This window comes from Branchiostoma floridae, chromosome 15 (genome assembly GCF_000003815.2).
Source record: "Branchiostoma floridae strain S238N-H82 chromosome 15, Bfl_VNyyK, whole genome shotgun sequence".
In the NCBI taxonomy this organism is placed as follows: Eukaryota; Metazoa; Chordata; class Leptocardii; order Amphioxiformes; family Branchiostomatidae; genus Branchiostoma; species Branchiostoma floridae.
Window position 1 is genome coordinate 15,474,663 of NC_049993.1, and position 14,391 is coordinate 15,489,053.

Sequence of the window (14,391 nt, forward strand, 5' to 3'; positions counted from 1 at the left end):
AAGGGGGACAAAAGCGGGGAAACACATTCTACGTGAGATTTCCACAGTCTTAGGCCATCGTCCCTGACCTCTTTCCAACAGTCGGATACTTCCTTCATATGCAAATCAACGCGCCATCGCTACCTGTCCACCGTCAAAACAATCAGGCATGATGATCCATCATTGGCTGCGGTAAGTGACAACAACCGTACTAAGCCATTCCCTATGCCAAAGATCCTGTTGACCAATCCAAGGTCTCTAGTAATTAAGTTACTCAAAGTGATTTACCTCAATGCGAGAAGTATTAAGGCAGTTAATCCTCACAGAAATAAGTTGGTACAGCTCCAGAACTTGATGCATCTAAACTGTCCAGACATTCTGGCTATTACTGAGACTTGGCTCAACGATGATGTCCGCGACCATGAAGTCATTCCACCCGGTTTTGTAACCTACCGTAAGGACCGTCATCATGTTCATGCCGGCAGGGCCGGTGGTGGCGTCCTTCTGGCCGTTCGTTCAGACGTATGTAGTATGCGATGGTCAGACCTCGAACCCAAGGATGAAATTCTCGTCTGTGAAGTTCAGCCTCCCGATTTGGGCAAGTTGGCCACCGTGCTCTGCTACAGACCACCCTCTGGGGATTTGTCAACATTCACCGTGAACTTGTCTTCAGTCTTAGAGAGAGTTCAGAGTGAGTACCGAATGTGTTGCGTACTTGGTGACCTTAATCTCCCACGGGTTGACTGGACCAACTGTGCCGTGACGGACAAGGGCAAAGAATCTGACTTTTGTGATGTAATAAGACTACTTGTCATTAGATTCGTGCACATCCACTTAATCCGTGCACGCTTATATTGTGATTTGAATTTGACATTGATTTTCGTGCAATTATCCGAATGGTGCAAAAAAAAAGCGAAGCTGGGCCGCACTTCCAAGGGATTTCAGGATTTTGTGCAATTAACAAAACTGTGTGATTATCCGTTGTGCAGATAATTTGCTTTTAAAGTACTGTACTGAGAATTTCTGCCTTCAACATGTCCGGAAGGCTTTTAAAACTTCTTTCAACAAGGTCTGTAAAAATGCATACAGTAGAAGCCGTTTAATTGCACTCCCCATTTGACAGCACATTTTGTCCAATCATCCAGATTGTGCAACAAAGTTATTCGGCTGGACTGCGTCAGTACGGTACGGGATTCCGTGCATTTATCGGAAGTGTGCAGTTATCCCTTGTGCAATTAACTGGCTTCCACTGTAACTTGAAATTTACCCTAAACGCACGTCTTTAATTGTGACCTTCCACCTACCTAGACGGTTCGTTAAAGTGAGTGTTGTCCGTGTGCAGGGGGAGAGCCTCTGTAGTGTACCCTGCACCCTGCCACTGGTTATAACCCAGTGTCGGTCAGAGGACGTTTCCCTCACATGACTGATCCTCTCCGCCGCAGCCTTGTCATTAGAAAATTCATATGATTAAAAAAACTGCCTTACTATGAAGGTTAATATGTTTTTGGAAAGTCCAGGGAATGCCAAAAAAAGCCCAGTCTGGATAGGGTTAAAGTTGCAGTACAAAGATTTTACAAAAAAAGTACCTTGTTTTATTTTCTATCTGATCCCACCATGCTAACTGCTTCAAAATAAGGCTCTGAGATACACAATTTAGATACATGACATTTACCATAACATCCTTGGTCTAACGAACCGGGAACTGATTTCCGTAACTCACAGGTCATATTCCGAAGGTCATATTTCAACAATGTTTCATTCCCTGTTTGAAATGTTTACATCACCATATATGCATGGCCACCATACTACATACTACATTTCTGATAAGTCTGAAGTACGAGGCTTTTCTCAATTTTGTCATTTTTGGACGATCAGTTAAAAATTGCTTTACGCGCGTACGGAAGATACTGATGTACACACGTATATTAATATGTGCCCTGTGACTGGAAAGCTTTCATGTGCAGGTAATTGTTCAGTCATGCATAACGCAACTACGCACGCGCGTAAAAAATTCCTAACAATCCCTACAATTCTAGGACTTCTTGCCGATCGGACGCATACTGTTAGGCTCGCCCATGAGGCGTTGCCAAAAAGTGCTATATGTTTTTGACACGTACTCCGACACCATGCCAATAAAAAAAACCGGTTGAACTGCCATCGTGTGATCTGAACTTCACTGGGACAGTCGTGCGGAACGAGTCCACGTTTTTGCTCCTCTACTACAACCTGATTTCAGTGAGTCATTTTAATCATCATGGTTTTGTGATCTGATTGATAACTGTTTCGTACTATTTATATGTGTACGTTTTTGATCAAAAGCGTTGGGCACATTGTTATTCACGATTTGTATCATTCAGCCACTCAGCCACTAAGTGTCGACGCCCAAACGCGGTCGTTAACCCAGCCACGTTGAAGCAGTTATGTACAAAATGCCGTCACGCTTAGCTGCTAGCTGCTTATTAACATAAAGGTAGGGCCTAAACTTATCCCACTACCGCATTCTTATTTAGTCCAGAGCCATGAGTAAAAGATAACAAACTCCAGACCTAAGCGATCTGCTGATGATTTTCCATGAACCTGCCAAAGCGACCACCCCTTAAAGCCGGACACCTGGTCATGACCACCATGTTTTCTCGGTCCCGAAAATTTTCCCCAACTGACGTAGGTAGAAAGCGACCTTTTCAAAATGACTATCCGCCCAACGTGACCGCGACCGCAAAAATGGGGACCGCATAGGACCAAATCACTGCCCATAATGACCGCGTCATTTTCAAGCTTGAGGTGTTGTGTTGTCCGGTTTTTTATGATAACTAGCGCGATTGTGTTCCAAAATCGGCCAGTTTCCTTAGGATTCTGACTGCCATACGATGTTATGTTCAAACTTACGATAACGGCAGGCAGATTATTGCATATTGATGGCTTCGTTGTTTAAGGCTTGAAAAAGATTTATAGCCTGCACAAATGTTACACTTACTGGTAATTCAGTTATTCCTGGGTTGACAAGTAGTCCAGATGAGGCTCAACCGTGAATAAAAAGGGAGTGAATAGGTGCTTTGTATACCCATCCACTTACATTATTAAGCCTGCATTCCTTTCATCCCTTGTCCAGACAAGAAAGATATCCCAGGATGCAAGTATTCCGATCTTTAGCCAGGCTTACACGCCCGATCGTCACATTTCAAAGGGTAAGATACTTACTTCTATGCAATATTCAAATGTGATGAATTATATTATGTCTGAGTCTACGTAGTTACCTTTTCTGCATCAAATTTTCATTCAACGACAGATTTTCATGGATAAAGGTCGCTAAACTCGTTCATACCCCCGCCCTTGCTAATACTACATGTATCATCTCTTGCGCGCTTCATAGCACACATGTAGAGCGACGTGAATTGAGGGTAATATGTCAAAGGTCAAGGTCCCTCGCCTATAAACAGTACTCGTCGCTTCGAGACTATTATTCAGATTTGTTTAGCAATGCCCAGACATCTTGTTCTTTCACATCATGTTCTTTGACCTTTGAATATATATTTTCCTATGTATCTATTTTTTTACGATCAGCTTATTTTGCAATTGTCTTGTGCGATTTACAAAAGATTAAAATACAATTCAATCGTTACAACATGGTAAAAAAACGGATATTTACTTTCCGATATTTTGAGTGACATCAATCACTCTTCTGTGCCACTACCCCAGTGACGCTACTGAAGAAGACTGACGGATGTCACTCGAAACGTCAGGAAGTAAATCTCCGTTTTTATGCAGTAGTACAGATTTTATGGTATTGGGGTATTGTTCACCTTTAATGAATAAATGTTATAAACATTTACAATATAGTCCAAACTTTATTTTGAAAACTGTGGAAAATTGATGCCCGCGCGAATGTCATCCGTATAATCAAATCAACATGGCCTAAGTACAAAACAACATTTCCTACAGACGAAAGTCACCATATCCAACGAAGACCACAAGCTCAGACAGTTTATTATATGTGAGTACAGCCTTTACTTAAAAATCGTGTAATGTATAGGCCAGATGTTTGTAGTTAATGAATAAGGCTGTTGTACAATGCAATGCTTAACTTTCTTCTAACACAATGTTTACGTGTCAACGGGTCATACGGGTCAACGTTTTAATCAATAATAGCCTTTATTGCACATTCATGCCCTATCGTATATCGGGCTAAGTACAGGCATATAGATACAAAAGGTAGTAATGCAGTACACATGGTTTCTAAAACATGGATTCTAAAACTAGTCCAATACATTTGTTCGGCTTCTTCTCGTTTCTTAGTAATGTTGAATATGTAGCTTGAGATGTGTTTGTACAATGTCGTTTGATCAAACCTCATAAGAAAAATGAATTTTTCAACACTAGACAAAGATTCAAAGCGAGGGAACTTTCCTATAATAAAGCTAAAAAGAATACTTCTATCATTACTATATAAACTACAATCTAATAAAAAGTGGGCTTCATCTTCGACCTTGTTCATGTTACAAAACTGACAGATTCTTTGCTCCAGAGGTGTGCGGTTGTGCCTCCCTGTCTCAACACGGAGTTTGTGGCAGCTGAGTCGCAGTTTGGTTATTGTAGTTCTTTGTCGTTCGTTCGGAATTCTAAGGTACTCTTCTTCGCTGTAGGTGGATTTGAACAGTCTGTATGAGCGTAATTTGTTCTTTGCGAATTTGCCTTTGTTGTCATTATGGATTTCGCGTAGAAAAGTAGAGCACTGTCGCCTCCAATATGAATGTCGCCTTTTGGATCAATAAGATGACAGTGGTCACCCGAAGAAGGAAACAGTGGTCGTTCAAAATCTGATCTGTGTATACTTTTCTGTTTAAATGAAGTTTAGCATTGTACTATGATTAATTCTAACATAGATAAGCCTCCATGAGAATTAGATTATTGTATTTCAGCCATAACACAGGTATGGTGAAATGCATTGTATTCATAATGTTTCTTATTTCTTCTCCTGTCAAATCTTCAAAACGCTTCATCTCCGTCGTTCCTGGACCGAATGACCTGAAATTTGACACAAGGGTAGAGTGGGCCAATATACCCTCAAGATATTTTTTTTTCATATCTGTCTTTAAAATGAATTTGAATGAATTTTATTGCTTAACAACTGCACAAGGTACAATGCATGGCAACCAATAACAACTAATAGCTATACGAAGCTACATACAGAACAACAAAATATTATCGATAAGAGTACAATTATGTTTAAGTAATTTGGTCTCGCATTTGGAATACATTATAAAATTGACCTACGTAGACAAATATATGGGTTGAACAAAACATCAGTATATGAAAAATATCGTTCTGTGTACCAGTAAGAGAGATGTGTAAATGATTTTATTAAGGTTTATTTGGCAATGTTTAGATCAATACTGTATATTTTGGCCACCTGTACCCTGGCATTAAATCCGAATGACCTGAAATTTGATACAAATGTGCCTTGATCATATGCCCATATAGATTCAATAACAATTTTGACATACAATATGCTTGACTTTGCGATTTTTTTTTCCTTTTTACAACCGATTGATCTGAAGTACCCTTGACATATGCGCACATGAATTTGATAACACTTTTGGCACACAGTACAACAAAATGCTTAATTTTGCGTTTCTTTGGCAATTTTATGACAAAAAGGGACACTTTTGGCTTTTTTACCCTGGTTTTACAACCAAATGGCTTAACGTTTGGTGAAGCGGTGCACTAGATATTTATTCAAATGACTCATGTATAATATTTGGCATGAACCACTTCATAATGATTCAATAGGAATTTTTGGGGTCATTCTCAAATGGCCAGAGGGGTCAATAACCTTTAAGGTCGTTGGCCCCCACTATAAAGGTGTAGGCCTGCACATGAGTATGATGTAATAGACAGCAAATGACTTGACCTGAACCAATATCCTTAAGAGGATTCGGCAGCGAATCAGCGAGCATGGCTTTATCCGGAAGAGCCCAGTCATGCACGGGGGGACTTTTTTCTAAATTTGATTTTGGACTAGGTTACTTATAAAAAAAGGGCCATGTTTCAACGTTCTGGACTGGTTTATTTTCCAATTATACACGGGGTGTGCTGAAATTATGGCACGCATTGAGGCATTTATTCAATATCAATTTTTGGACATCGGTGATTATTTCAAAGTCCTATTTTAGAGGATGTATTTTTGTGACTGCTTCACTTAACATAGGGGTATTACAGGAAGTGTTAATTCTTGCACAGAGGGGGGGGGGGTGTTTTAGATGCAGTTTTAGACGATGATGATTGAAAATTCAATTTTTAGCGGAAGTGTTTTTGGACTGGTCTATTTTACCTCTTTACATGGGGTGCACAGGAGGGGTCTATTTTTTCAGGGGGGATTTTTTTGTAAGATTCTTTTTTGCTTATTAGTCTGATTAGTAGTTAGAAGCCATTTTAGGCAGAAGTGTTCAATTTTCGCATATAGGTGATATTGGAACAGTCTATTATTGCATGGGGAGGGAGATGGCTGAAATATGCTGTATTTACTCCCAGGCAAATGTCGCCTTTTTAGTTTGAATACGTTCTTACATTCGCTTATCATACCTAATTGACCATCCAGACCTATTAGAATACATATTTTATATAAAAGATATAAGGTTTGAGAGGCATGGTTTGTTTTATGGAGTAATCACAAATGTTATTTAATTACAAGTTTTTTTTATCAATTACAATGTAATTATTTGTTGATAGCAACTAATAAACAACTATGGATATGCAAAAATACGTAAAATTGTTAGAGAAATCTCATGTATCTTTTTGCCAATATGTAACGTGTTTATGATTAACTGAAGTATTCATGGCCTTGGAAAGTCTGATTTTCACTTGTAAAACTATGTTATTATCAGAAAAAAAGATTCTTATTTCATGTTTACAGACCACCATGTGGAAAGAATCTACACGGACCTCAAAGAGGTAGGTTCATTTAGTATAGTTTCTACTAGTATTAGAAGTTTGGTTGAGTTATTGGTACGGTTATTTGCTTGGTCGAATACCTCATATCCTTCGAATTCGCAGCCAGGGGCTGTATTGTGAGGATTTAGCGAAGCCGAAACGCAAAATTCTCTAATGACAGCCTGTACACAGTGCCTAGTGACCTCAATACGACAATGATGGCCCCATTTGCGACCATAGGACCAGGAGGTTTTGAACCACATACCGGAAAAGAGCCATAAGTGCGATGTGATCTTTAATGTGCTCAAAATGTGGCATTCCTCATAGTTCAATTTAACAATCCCCCCCCCCCCCAAAAAAAATTTGCCAAGGTTCCCAGAGAGGCCGGTGAAGGAGGCTACTTTTGATCGCGCCACACGATGCCATGAATCGAAAATTGTCTTTCTTATAATAAGGATCTCATGACAAGCTGCTCTTGATAATGACCTAAGAATTGCATAACTAACCGCGATGCGACTTGAAGTAGACTCCGTGGACTTACACACAACAAAACGCGACTTGCCCCCTCCCCACAGAAGCTAAGTTTGTCCAAAAGCAAAATAGAAAAAAAATACCGAAACGCAAACATCCAATAGAATATGTTCTAACGGAGTCCTGTCGCTCTGTTGTAGCTTGGTTACCATGACAACGACCCCCTGAAGTTGACAGACCTGATAAAGCTGGACCAGTGGCACTACAACGGCACGGAACCTGTGGATGCCGCCATCAAGCTTCTGGGGATCAGGTAAAAACCAAACATGCAGCACTTTCTCACGATGACATTGTTCCGGCCACCCCTAATCCCCGCCAATTATACCTCTGTCACACATTCAATACATCCTCACAACTTTGCTCTCAATCGCTTCTCTTAAGCCTCTGTCATACATTTGGGTCCATCCCACCTCTTTGATCCCAGCCACACCCCCATTCATATTTTTATGGCATTTCCACGACTTCCTCTCCCGACCACTCCCCATTGAGCCTTAGTTACACATCCGGGACCTTCACATGACTTTGCTCCTGACCACTCCCCATTGAGCCTCTGTTACACATCCGGGACCTTCACACGACTTCGCTCCTGACCACTCCCCATTGAGCCTCTGTTACACATCCGGGACCTTCACATGACTTTGCTCCTGACCACTCCCCATTGAGCCTCTGTCACACATCCGGGACCTTCACACGACTTCGCTCCTGACCACTCCCCATTGAGCCTCTGTCACACATCCGGGACCTTCACATGACTTCGCTCCTGGCTACTCCCCATTCAGGATATGTGGAAAAGAGATTAATAGTTTTTTTTTTATTATTGTTGCAAAAAAAGTAATTATTTTCCCGTGAAACAGGGAAGGTGCTCGGGTACTTGATGTAGGCTCCGGCATTGGTGGCCCATCTAGGTACCTAGCGCACAAAGCCAAGTGTCACGTGACAGCCTCGGAACTTCTTCCTGACAACCACCGCGTGGGGCAAGACCTGACTTCACGCTGTGGCATGACGGGAAGCGTGAAGCACATTTGCGGTGACATCACTACGACAGAACTGGGTACGCGCCAGATTGCATTTTTTTTCTTCATGAATGAATGAATGAATGAATGAATAAATATTAATTAATTAATCAATTAATTAATTAATTAATGCTGTGACCATAGTGTTACCTGTACTAAATAAAAAAAGATTTTTGCTTTGAATGTTCTTCCAGGTAAAGAAGAGTTTGATCACGTGGTGAGTTTTCAGGCTGTCTGCTATGTGGAGGACAAACGCAGGCTGTTCCGTCATCTGTCCAACTCCCTGAAACCAGGGGGAACCATGTAAGTGCTTTGCTACGATTTAATGGGGGAATATGTCTTTAGTGTGACCTCTTTTAGACAAACTTGGTCTCTATCTTACTCCAGGACATCCCGTCAGCACTGGTCAGGCCTACAAGTCCTAAATTACAGCATTGGAGTTCGTCAATGTAAGAATGAGGCGACCTAGTGGGAATGTTTATTGTTTTGCTGCTGTTGGAAACAGATGAAATACGTAGCCTGTTTATTCTTGATTGATAGAAAAGGGAGGGTTTCACAGACAACTACAAACAGATTAGACCTAAAGTGAACCCAAATAGTTAAGTATGACGGCTGTCTGTTCTTGAATTGAGAGGGAAAAGTATTAAAATGTTTTGTGCGAAACATTTAAGACTCTCTAGAACAACGATTGGGTTGTATCATTTGCCTTAAGACTTAGTCTGATCAGTTTAATGGTACAGTATAGTTTGTCAATGGGGCGTTGTAAACATACAGGCATGGTAAGGAATTGGAATCAAATCATAATGTTTCAAAGCACAGTAAACACGTAGAGCATGCGTGCATATACACACCGTTTGTAAAGGGGCAAATGTTAGTTTCTAGTCGTTTATCACTCTCAATGTGGCTTTTAAAGGGGCATTCCACTCCACATGTGAGTGTTATTTTCCGTTATATATTAATTCTAGGAAGTAATAAATGCATACTACTTCACATTATACGATAAAGTACCCAGTTGCTCCACGTGCCTCAAATGCATTCAGTCCTCTACTAAACTCCCCAAGTACCCTCTAATTGAATTAATCCTATGGCTGAATACAATGCAAAACTTTTAGGTAAGGTTACAAAACTAATCTCAGGTTCGCTAAGAAATCTCGTCTTGTTCTTGTATTCTTTGCTATCTTATGAGCAATTTGCCTTCTCAGTGTGCTTAGCGAACCTTATTTATACCGAAAATATGCACGATAAACAAAGTGTCTATACGTATAGGGAATGCATGGGTAGGGTCTGCATGGGTTTAGTGAGTGTCATATTGTTTTACAGAAGACACATCGCGCAATTCATCCCAAGGTGAATTCCACAAAATTCGGCTGATTATGTATTCATTGACACATTATCTATTGGAAAACAAGACTCCCTTCTAGAATGGAATGCCCCTTTAAATACTTCCATTTTACGTTTCATATTTCAGAAAATGATGATAATGTCCATGATAGTGAAATTCATGATCACCAAAAAAGTGCTCATATTGACGAGAATGGGAATTATCAATCCATTTATCTGCAAGTACTTGCAGTTCAATTCAGTCCAGTTTATCCTCATATGAGGTGCCATTAACAAGTACTTGCAGAGCCATGCAAATACAAACTGTTTCTGCACATTTATTCATATGCCTGTACTTTGCAGATATTTTGATGAGTTATGCCGCCTGAAGGATATTGAGAACACCGAGGAACAAGCGGCGCTAGACTTCTTCCTGCTGTGCCTCAACACCCTGCCAACTCACCTGGACTACAGGATGATGCTGGAGGAGGCCGGATTTGAAGTCACGGTGATCCTTTCCTTTTTATCTTTTCTCCCACCACTTAACAGATTGACGTAGTGTATTCTGTCTCTGTCTCTCTCTCTCTCTTTCTCCCTTTGTAATGAAGTTATGATCAAACTATGGGTCAGTAGGTTTATCTGTCAAGCTTTTTTTTGCAATCTGGTTGGGGTTTTCATCATCATCATCATCATCATCATCATCATCACCACCATCATCATCATCATCACCATCATCATCATCATCATCATCATCATCATCATCATCATCACATGCAAGTTGCCCGGACCAGGTCCACTCTCTCCCTTCAGACACCTCGTTGTCTTTAAATCTTTACAGCCGTGGTTAAAAATGTATTTGTTTTTATTTAAGAAAGTTGTAATTGTATCTATTTTGTAAATTTGGAGATTATCTGCCTAAACCTTGCCTTTGTATAGGTCCAGGACATTTCTGACTCGTACAAAGAGTTCACGCACAAGCGCTGGAAGAAGTGGGTAGAACAACGCGAGAAGTCCGTGCGTCTGTACGGGGAGGACATGGTGCAGGGCTGGCTCAAACTCTACGTCACCGCCAGGAAACTGTGCAACGAGTTCGGGCTCATGGGAGGGGGGCGCTTCGTCGCTCGCAAAGTGTGAGCTCTTGAAGATTACTGTAAAGGCAAAAACTTTCGCGGTTATTTAATGTTCGCGGTGGCCGCCTCACGGCGAACGTAAAACCACCGCGAAGATTTTTCTTAAGCAGTAAGAGACTACAGTGCATGGTGCTACCGCGAACTTTAAACCACCGCGAACATTTTCCATGGCAGTACGATATTACAGTGCATGGTGCTACAGCAAACTTAAAACCACCGCGGACTTAAATGCATTTACAGTACTCACTCGTTTTTGCTTTTGCTATAATCAACTTAAAGAAGAGTATTTAGTAATTATAAATACGCCCTTTAACTTTAATTTCAAAGACTTTTTTTGACCATTTAGGGGGAATGCTATTGAAAGGATATGGAGTTGATGCAGAGGAAGAGAAGACTTGTTTGAAGAAGATATAAGCATAAAATGTTTCTTTCTTGTTGTGTTTGTAGCAATACAACGGTTTGTAGCATAAATTTGTAGCTATAGGAATTGCTCTCATGTCAAGGAAGTAGCGACAAAAGATTTCAAAACAATACAAATAAAAATAGAAGAATTAATATTCATTGTTTCGCTTGATGGTAACTTTAATGAATTATGTGACTTATTTACGGATTTTACACTGTAGTAATAACTCAATAGTCTAATAACAGAAACCACATGCGCATTTCATTCGTAATATTGCTCAAGAAAATCAATACAAACTGCGTAATGCAAACTGCGTAATGCACAAGACAGAAGTGGTACATTGTATTTCATCGAATATCAATACAAAAGTATGATAAATATAACCAGACATAGAAAATACTTAAATTTGGACATAATTGCATAGTGCTACGGAATATGTGTAATTATGTTGAAAGCAAAGAAAATAGATGAATCTAAAGTGTGCCTGTGCAAAGGAAAGGAAAGTGATCTCGATCCAGTTTTAGCTCATTGAAGAGCTAGTCTTCCACTGGTCGTGACAGAGAGGACAGACATTATGTACAGTATTCACAGGTTTATTGTATCTGGGAAATTCCTCTAGCTCTTTTTGACAAGCACAATGAACAGTGGACCACGGCTAAGGACTGCAATAAGGACTGCAACCCTTTCCGGTAGTGTGCATGTCGGGTGAGCGACAAAGCCGGAATAGAATTCACGGCTTCTATTTCCAGAGGCAGGGCCGCTAACCACTGGACTACGCGCGCTACCTAGTGTCGCAAAGTGACTCTGTATTATGATGCCAAACTTTAATGAGCAAAGAGTGAGAAAATGTATTAGTAAATAAATGTTAAGGTAAAGAGAGCACGCAAAGTGCTATACCAGGGAAACCCACCACCAGGTCATGTCGACAAACACTTCGACATTAGCTACTTAAACAAACTATCACTTAAAAAATGTATATGAATCAGGCTCTGAATATAAATGTTGGCTGAAACGCTCAGCTTTCATTCAAAATATCACTTAAAAGGGCTCTATGGAACCGATTGCGCAAAGTCCGTGACCGTTCAGCTTCGAGACAAAAAGTGATTAAAAAAAGATAAGAATCAATAAAATCAATTATCTTATCGCTGTAAAATCAAGACATTAGTAGTTTTCTTCGCTTTGTAATCCAGTCGAAATCATTTTCAACACACCCTGGTTGTGGGCAGGCTTTTGTCTGAAAATAATTAGTCCAATGCCAGTAATTTTATAGCGATCCAAATTCGACTGCCATTGGTTTCGATGGAGTTCGGTGCACAATGCCTATTCTTCATGCATTACTGAATGTTGCCTTATCGGACACTGAGCATGTCCATGAACTTGCATCTGCAAGAAGTGAGATGTGTTTGGCTTACTCTGTTAATCTACTTTGTGTACTTTCCTAAATCTTCATAGTGAGTTTTAAAATCAGCCCCTTTCTTAGATGATCTTCAGGCTTCTAGCCCTGCTCAAGAAACCATCCCTTGGTAGGTAGCAGCCGCCGAGCTTCCGTTGGCTCCCTGTGAAAGCCGACCGACCATGCAGGAGCCGCCAGTTATACATCAGCAGAATTTGACCTGAAATCCATAACAACAGCGAAAAAGACATAAACGCCTTAATTAGTTTCCCGATGAATTTTTGGTCAGTCTTTGTTATATATTTTAAGGAAAAAGTCTTACTTCAGATCTAGGATTAATTTTGTCAGGGTTTGTTGTTTCGCTCTATTCTAAATTCGTTGTGCCACATGACAGATATCGCTTCTCTACATCGGAAAAGTTGTTTTACCACAAAGCACAAGTAGTTTCGCTACCTGGCAGAAGTCGTTTCGCCACATGGTAGATTCTTTCAGAATTCTTCCGGAATACTCCAGAGTTCTGGGACCTAAGAACTTTTGGGAATTTTTGGAACCTTAGTCAGAATTCTGAGAGACTAGATACACCTAATTGCAACCTACATATTCATTATTCTATAATATGTCATACTTACAAGCATTGATGCATTTGGTAAATCTCCAATGATTAAGATTTTTTTCTGAATGAAATTGGAAACGTAGATTAAACTGAATCCTGTTATGTATAGTCTGCTACCGATTGACAATTCAGATAAATAACATCTAAACATAAAGAAACGACTTCTTTCATTTAGAAAACGACTTGCCATTTAGCAAAACGACTTGCTATTTAGAAAAACGACTTTCCATTTAGCGAAACGACTTGCCATCGAGAGAAATATACTGCCAATGTGGCAAAACGACCAGTAACCATCTGATTTATTCTCCGTGCTAATCTTGCGCGGAATTGAAAGCTTATAATACTCATGTTTTTTTTCTTTCAAAATATACAATTGAAATAAACTATCTGAAGCTGAATACTGACATTTAAGCATAATGTTGAAAATATGTAAAATTTTGTGAAGCAATGCCGGAAAAAGTGTGGTTACCTGGTTTGAGTTGGAACCAGTACGCGTTGGCGGGGTCCCGTAAATACGTGGTGAAGCGCCTCAGTGCGGAGTACCAGCGACCTACAGCCTCCATCGGTATGGTGTCCAGGGAACCTCGGACATAGTCGCTGTATCTAGATGAATACATGTGTGTCAAAAACATACAAATCTCACGCACAAATAATTATGTCAAACGCACGGATTTGATTTGATTTGTTTATTCGGCTGTATAATAATAAGGAATACAGCCAGGGCTACCCAACTAGTCGGAGGCTATTATCAAGGGCTAGCCCTGGTAACAATACAATATACATTATGCAATGGTGTAAAGTATACATACAGAGGCTAATGACGGCCCTCTTGAAAATCATGTTTTGTCACGTGACCACAACAGCATTTCCCTTGTCATAAAAAGACTGCGAATCGCATCAAATTCGTGCGTATCCCATATAGTTAGTTCGTTTTTACATTGTGATTTCTGCATTTTTCGTAAAATTTGTACTAAAAGAAAATCGTGCAAATTCTATAAGGAGCCCCCTGTGTGTTTGGGAAGAACGGTCTCAACCCTCTGCTATAGTATTTGAGTTAAAAGGATCCCGTACGCAATGGACAA

At 40.2% G+C, this 14,391-nt stretch overlaps 2 protein-coding genes across 2 annotated transcripts; both read left to right on the plus strand.

Moving 5' to 3' along the window:
• Positions 1 to 25: 25 nt before the first annotated feature.
• LOC118431535 (phosphoethanolamine N-methyltransferase 1-like) lies at positions 26 to 8,757 on the plus strand. Its single transcript, XM_035842776.1, has 7 exons — positions 26 to 171; positions 3,089 to 3,164; positions 3,919 to 3,970; positions 6,890 to 6,927; positions 7,578 to 7,690; positions 8,292 to 8,488; positions 8,645 to 8,757. Exons 1-7 carry the CDS (start codon positions 149 to 151, stop codon positions 8,755 to 8,757), a joined length of 612 nt encoding a protein of 203 aa, XP_035698669.1. The 5' UTR covers positions 26 to 148.
• A 1,278-nt stretch (positions 8,758 to 10,035) lies between these two features.
• Positions 10,036 to 11,455, plus strand: LOC118431721. Its single transcript, XM_035842991.1, has 2 exons — positions 10,036 to 10,278; positions 10,707 to 11,455. The coding sequence occupies exons 1-2, from the start codon at positions 10,117 to 10,119 to the stop codon at positions 10,902 to 10,904; spliced, it is 360 nt and encodes a 119-aa protein (XP_035698884.1). The 5' UTR covers positions 10,036 to 10,116; the 3' UTR covers positions 10,905 to 11,455.
• Positions 11,456 to 14,391: the final 2,936 nt, after the last annotated feature.

Bases quoted from the DNA above. Each gene is read 5' to 3' on its own strand.
- LOC118431535 (XM_035842776.1), top strand. From the start codon at position 149: ATGATGATCCATCATTGGCTGCG. The intron at 172-3,088 runs GTAAGTGACAAC...TCCCTTGTCCAG, and splicing joins ATGATCCATCATTGGCTGCG to ACAAGAAAGATATCCCAGGA. The intron at 8,489-8,644 runs GTACGCGCCAGA...ATGTTCTTCCAG, and splicing joins CATCACTACGACAGAACTGG to GTAAAGAAGAGTTTGATCAC.
- LOC118431721 (XM_035842991.1), top strand. From the start codon at position 10,117: ATGCCTGTACTTTGCAGATATTTTGATGAGTTATGCCGCCTGAAGGAT. The intron at 10,279-10,706 runs GTGATCCTTTCC...GCCTTTGTATAG, and splicing joins AGGCCGGATTTGAAGTCACG to GTCCAGGACATTTCTGACTC.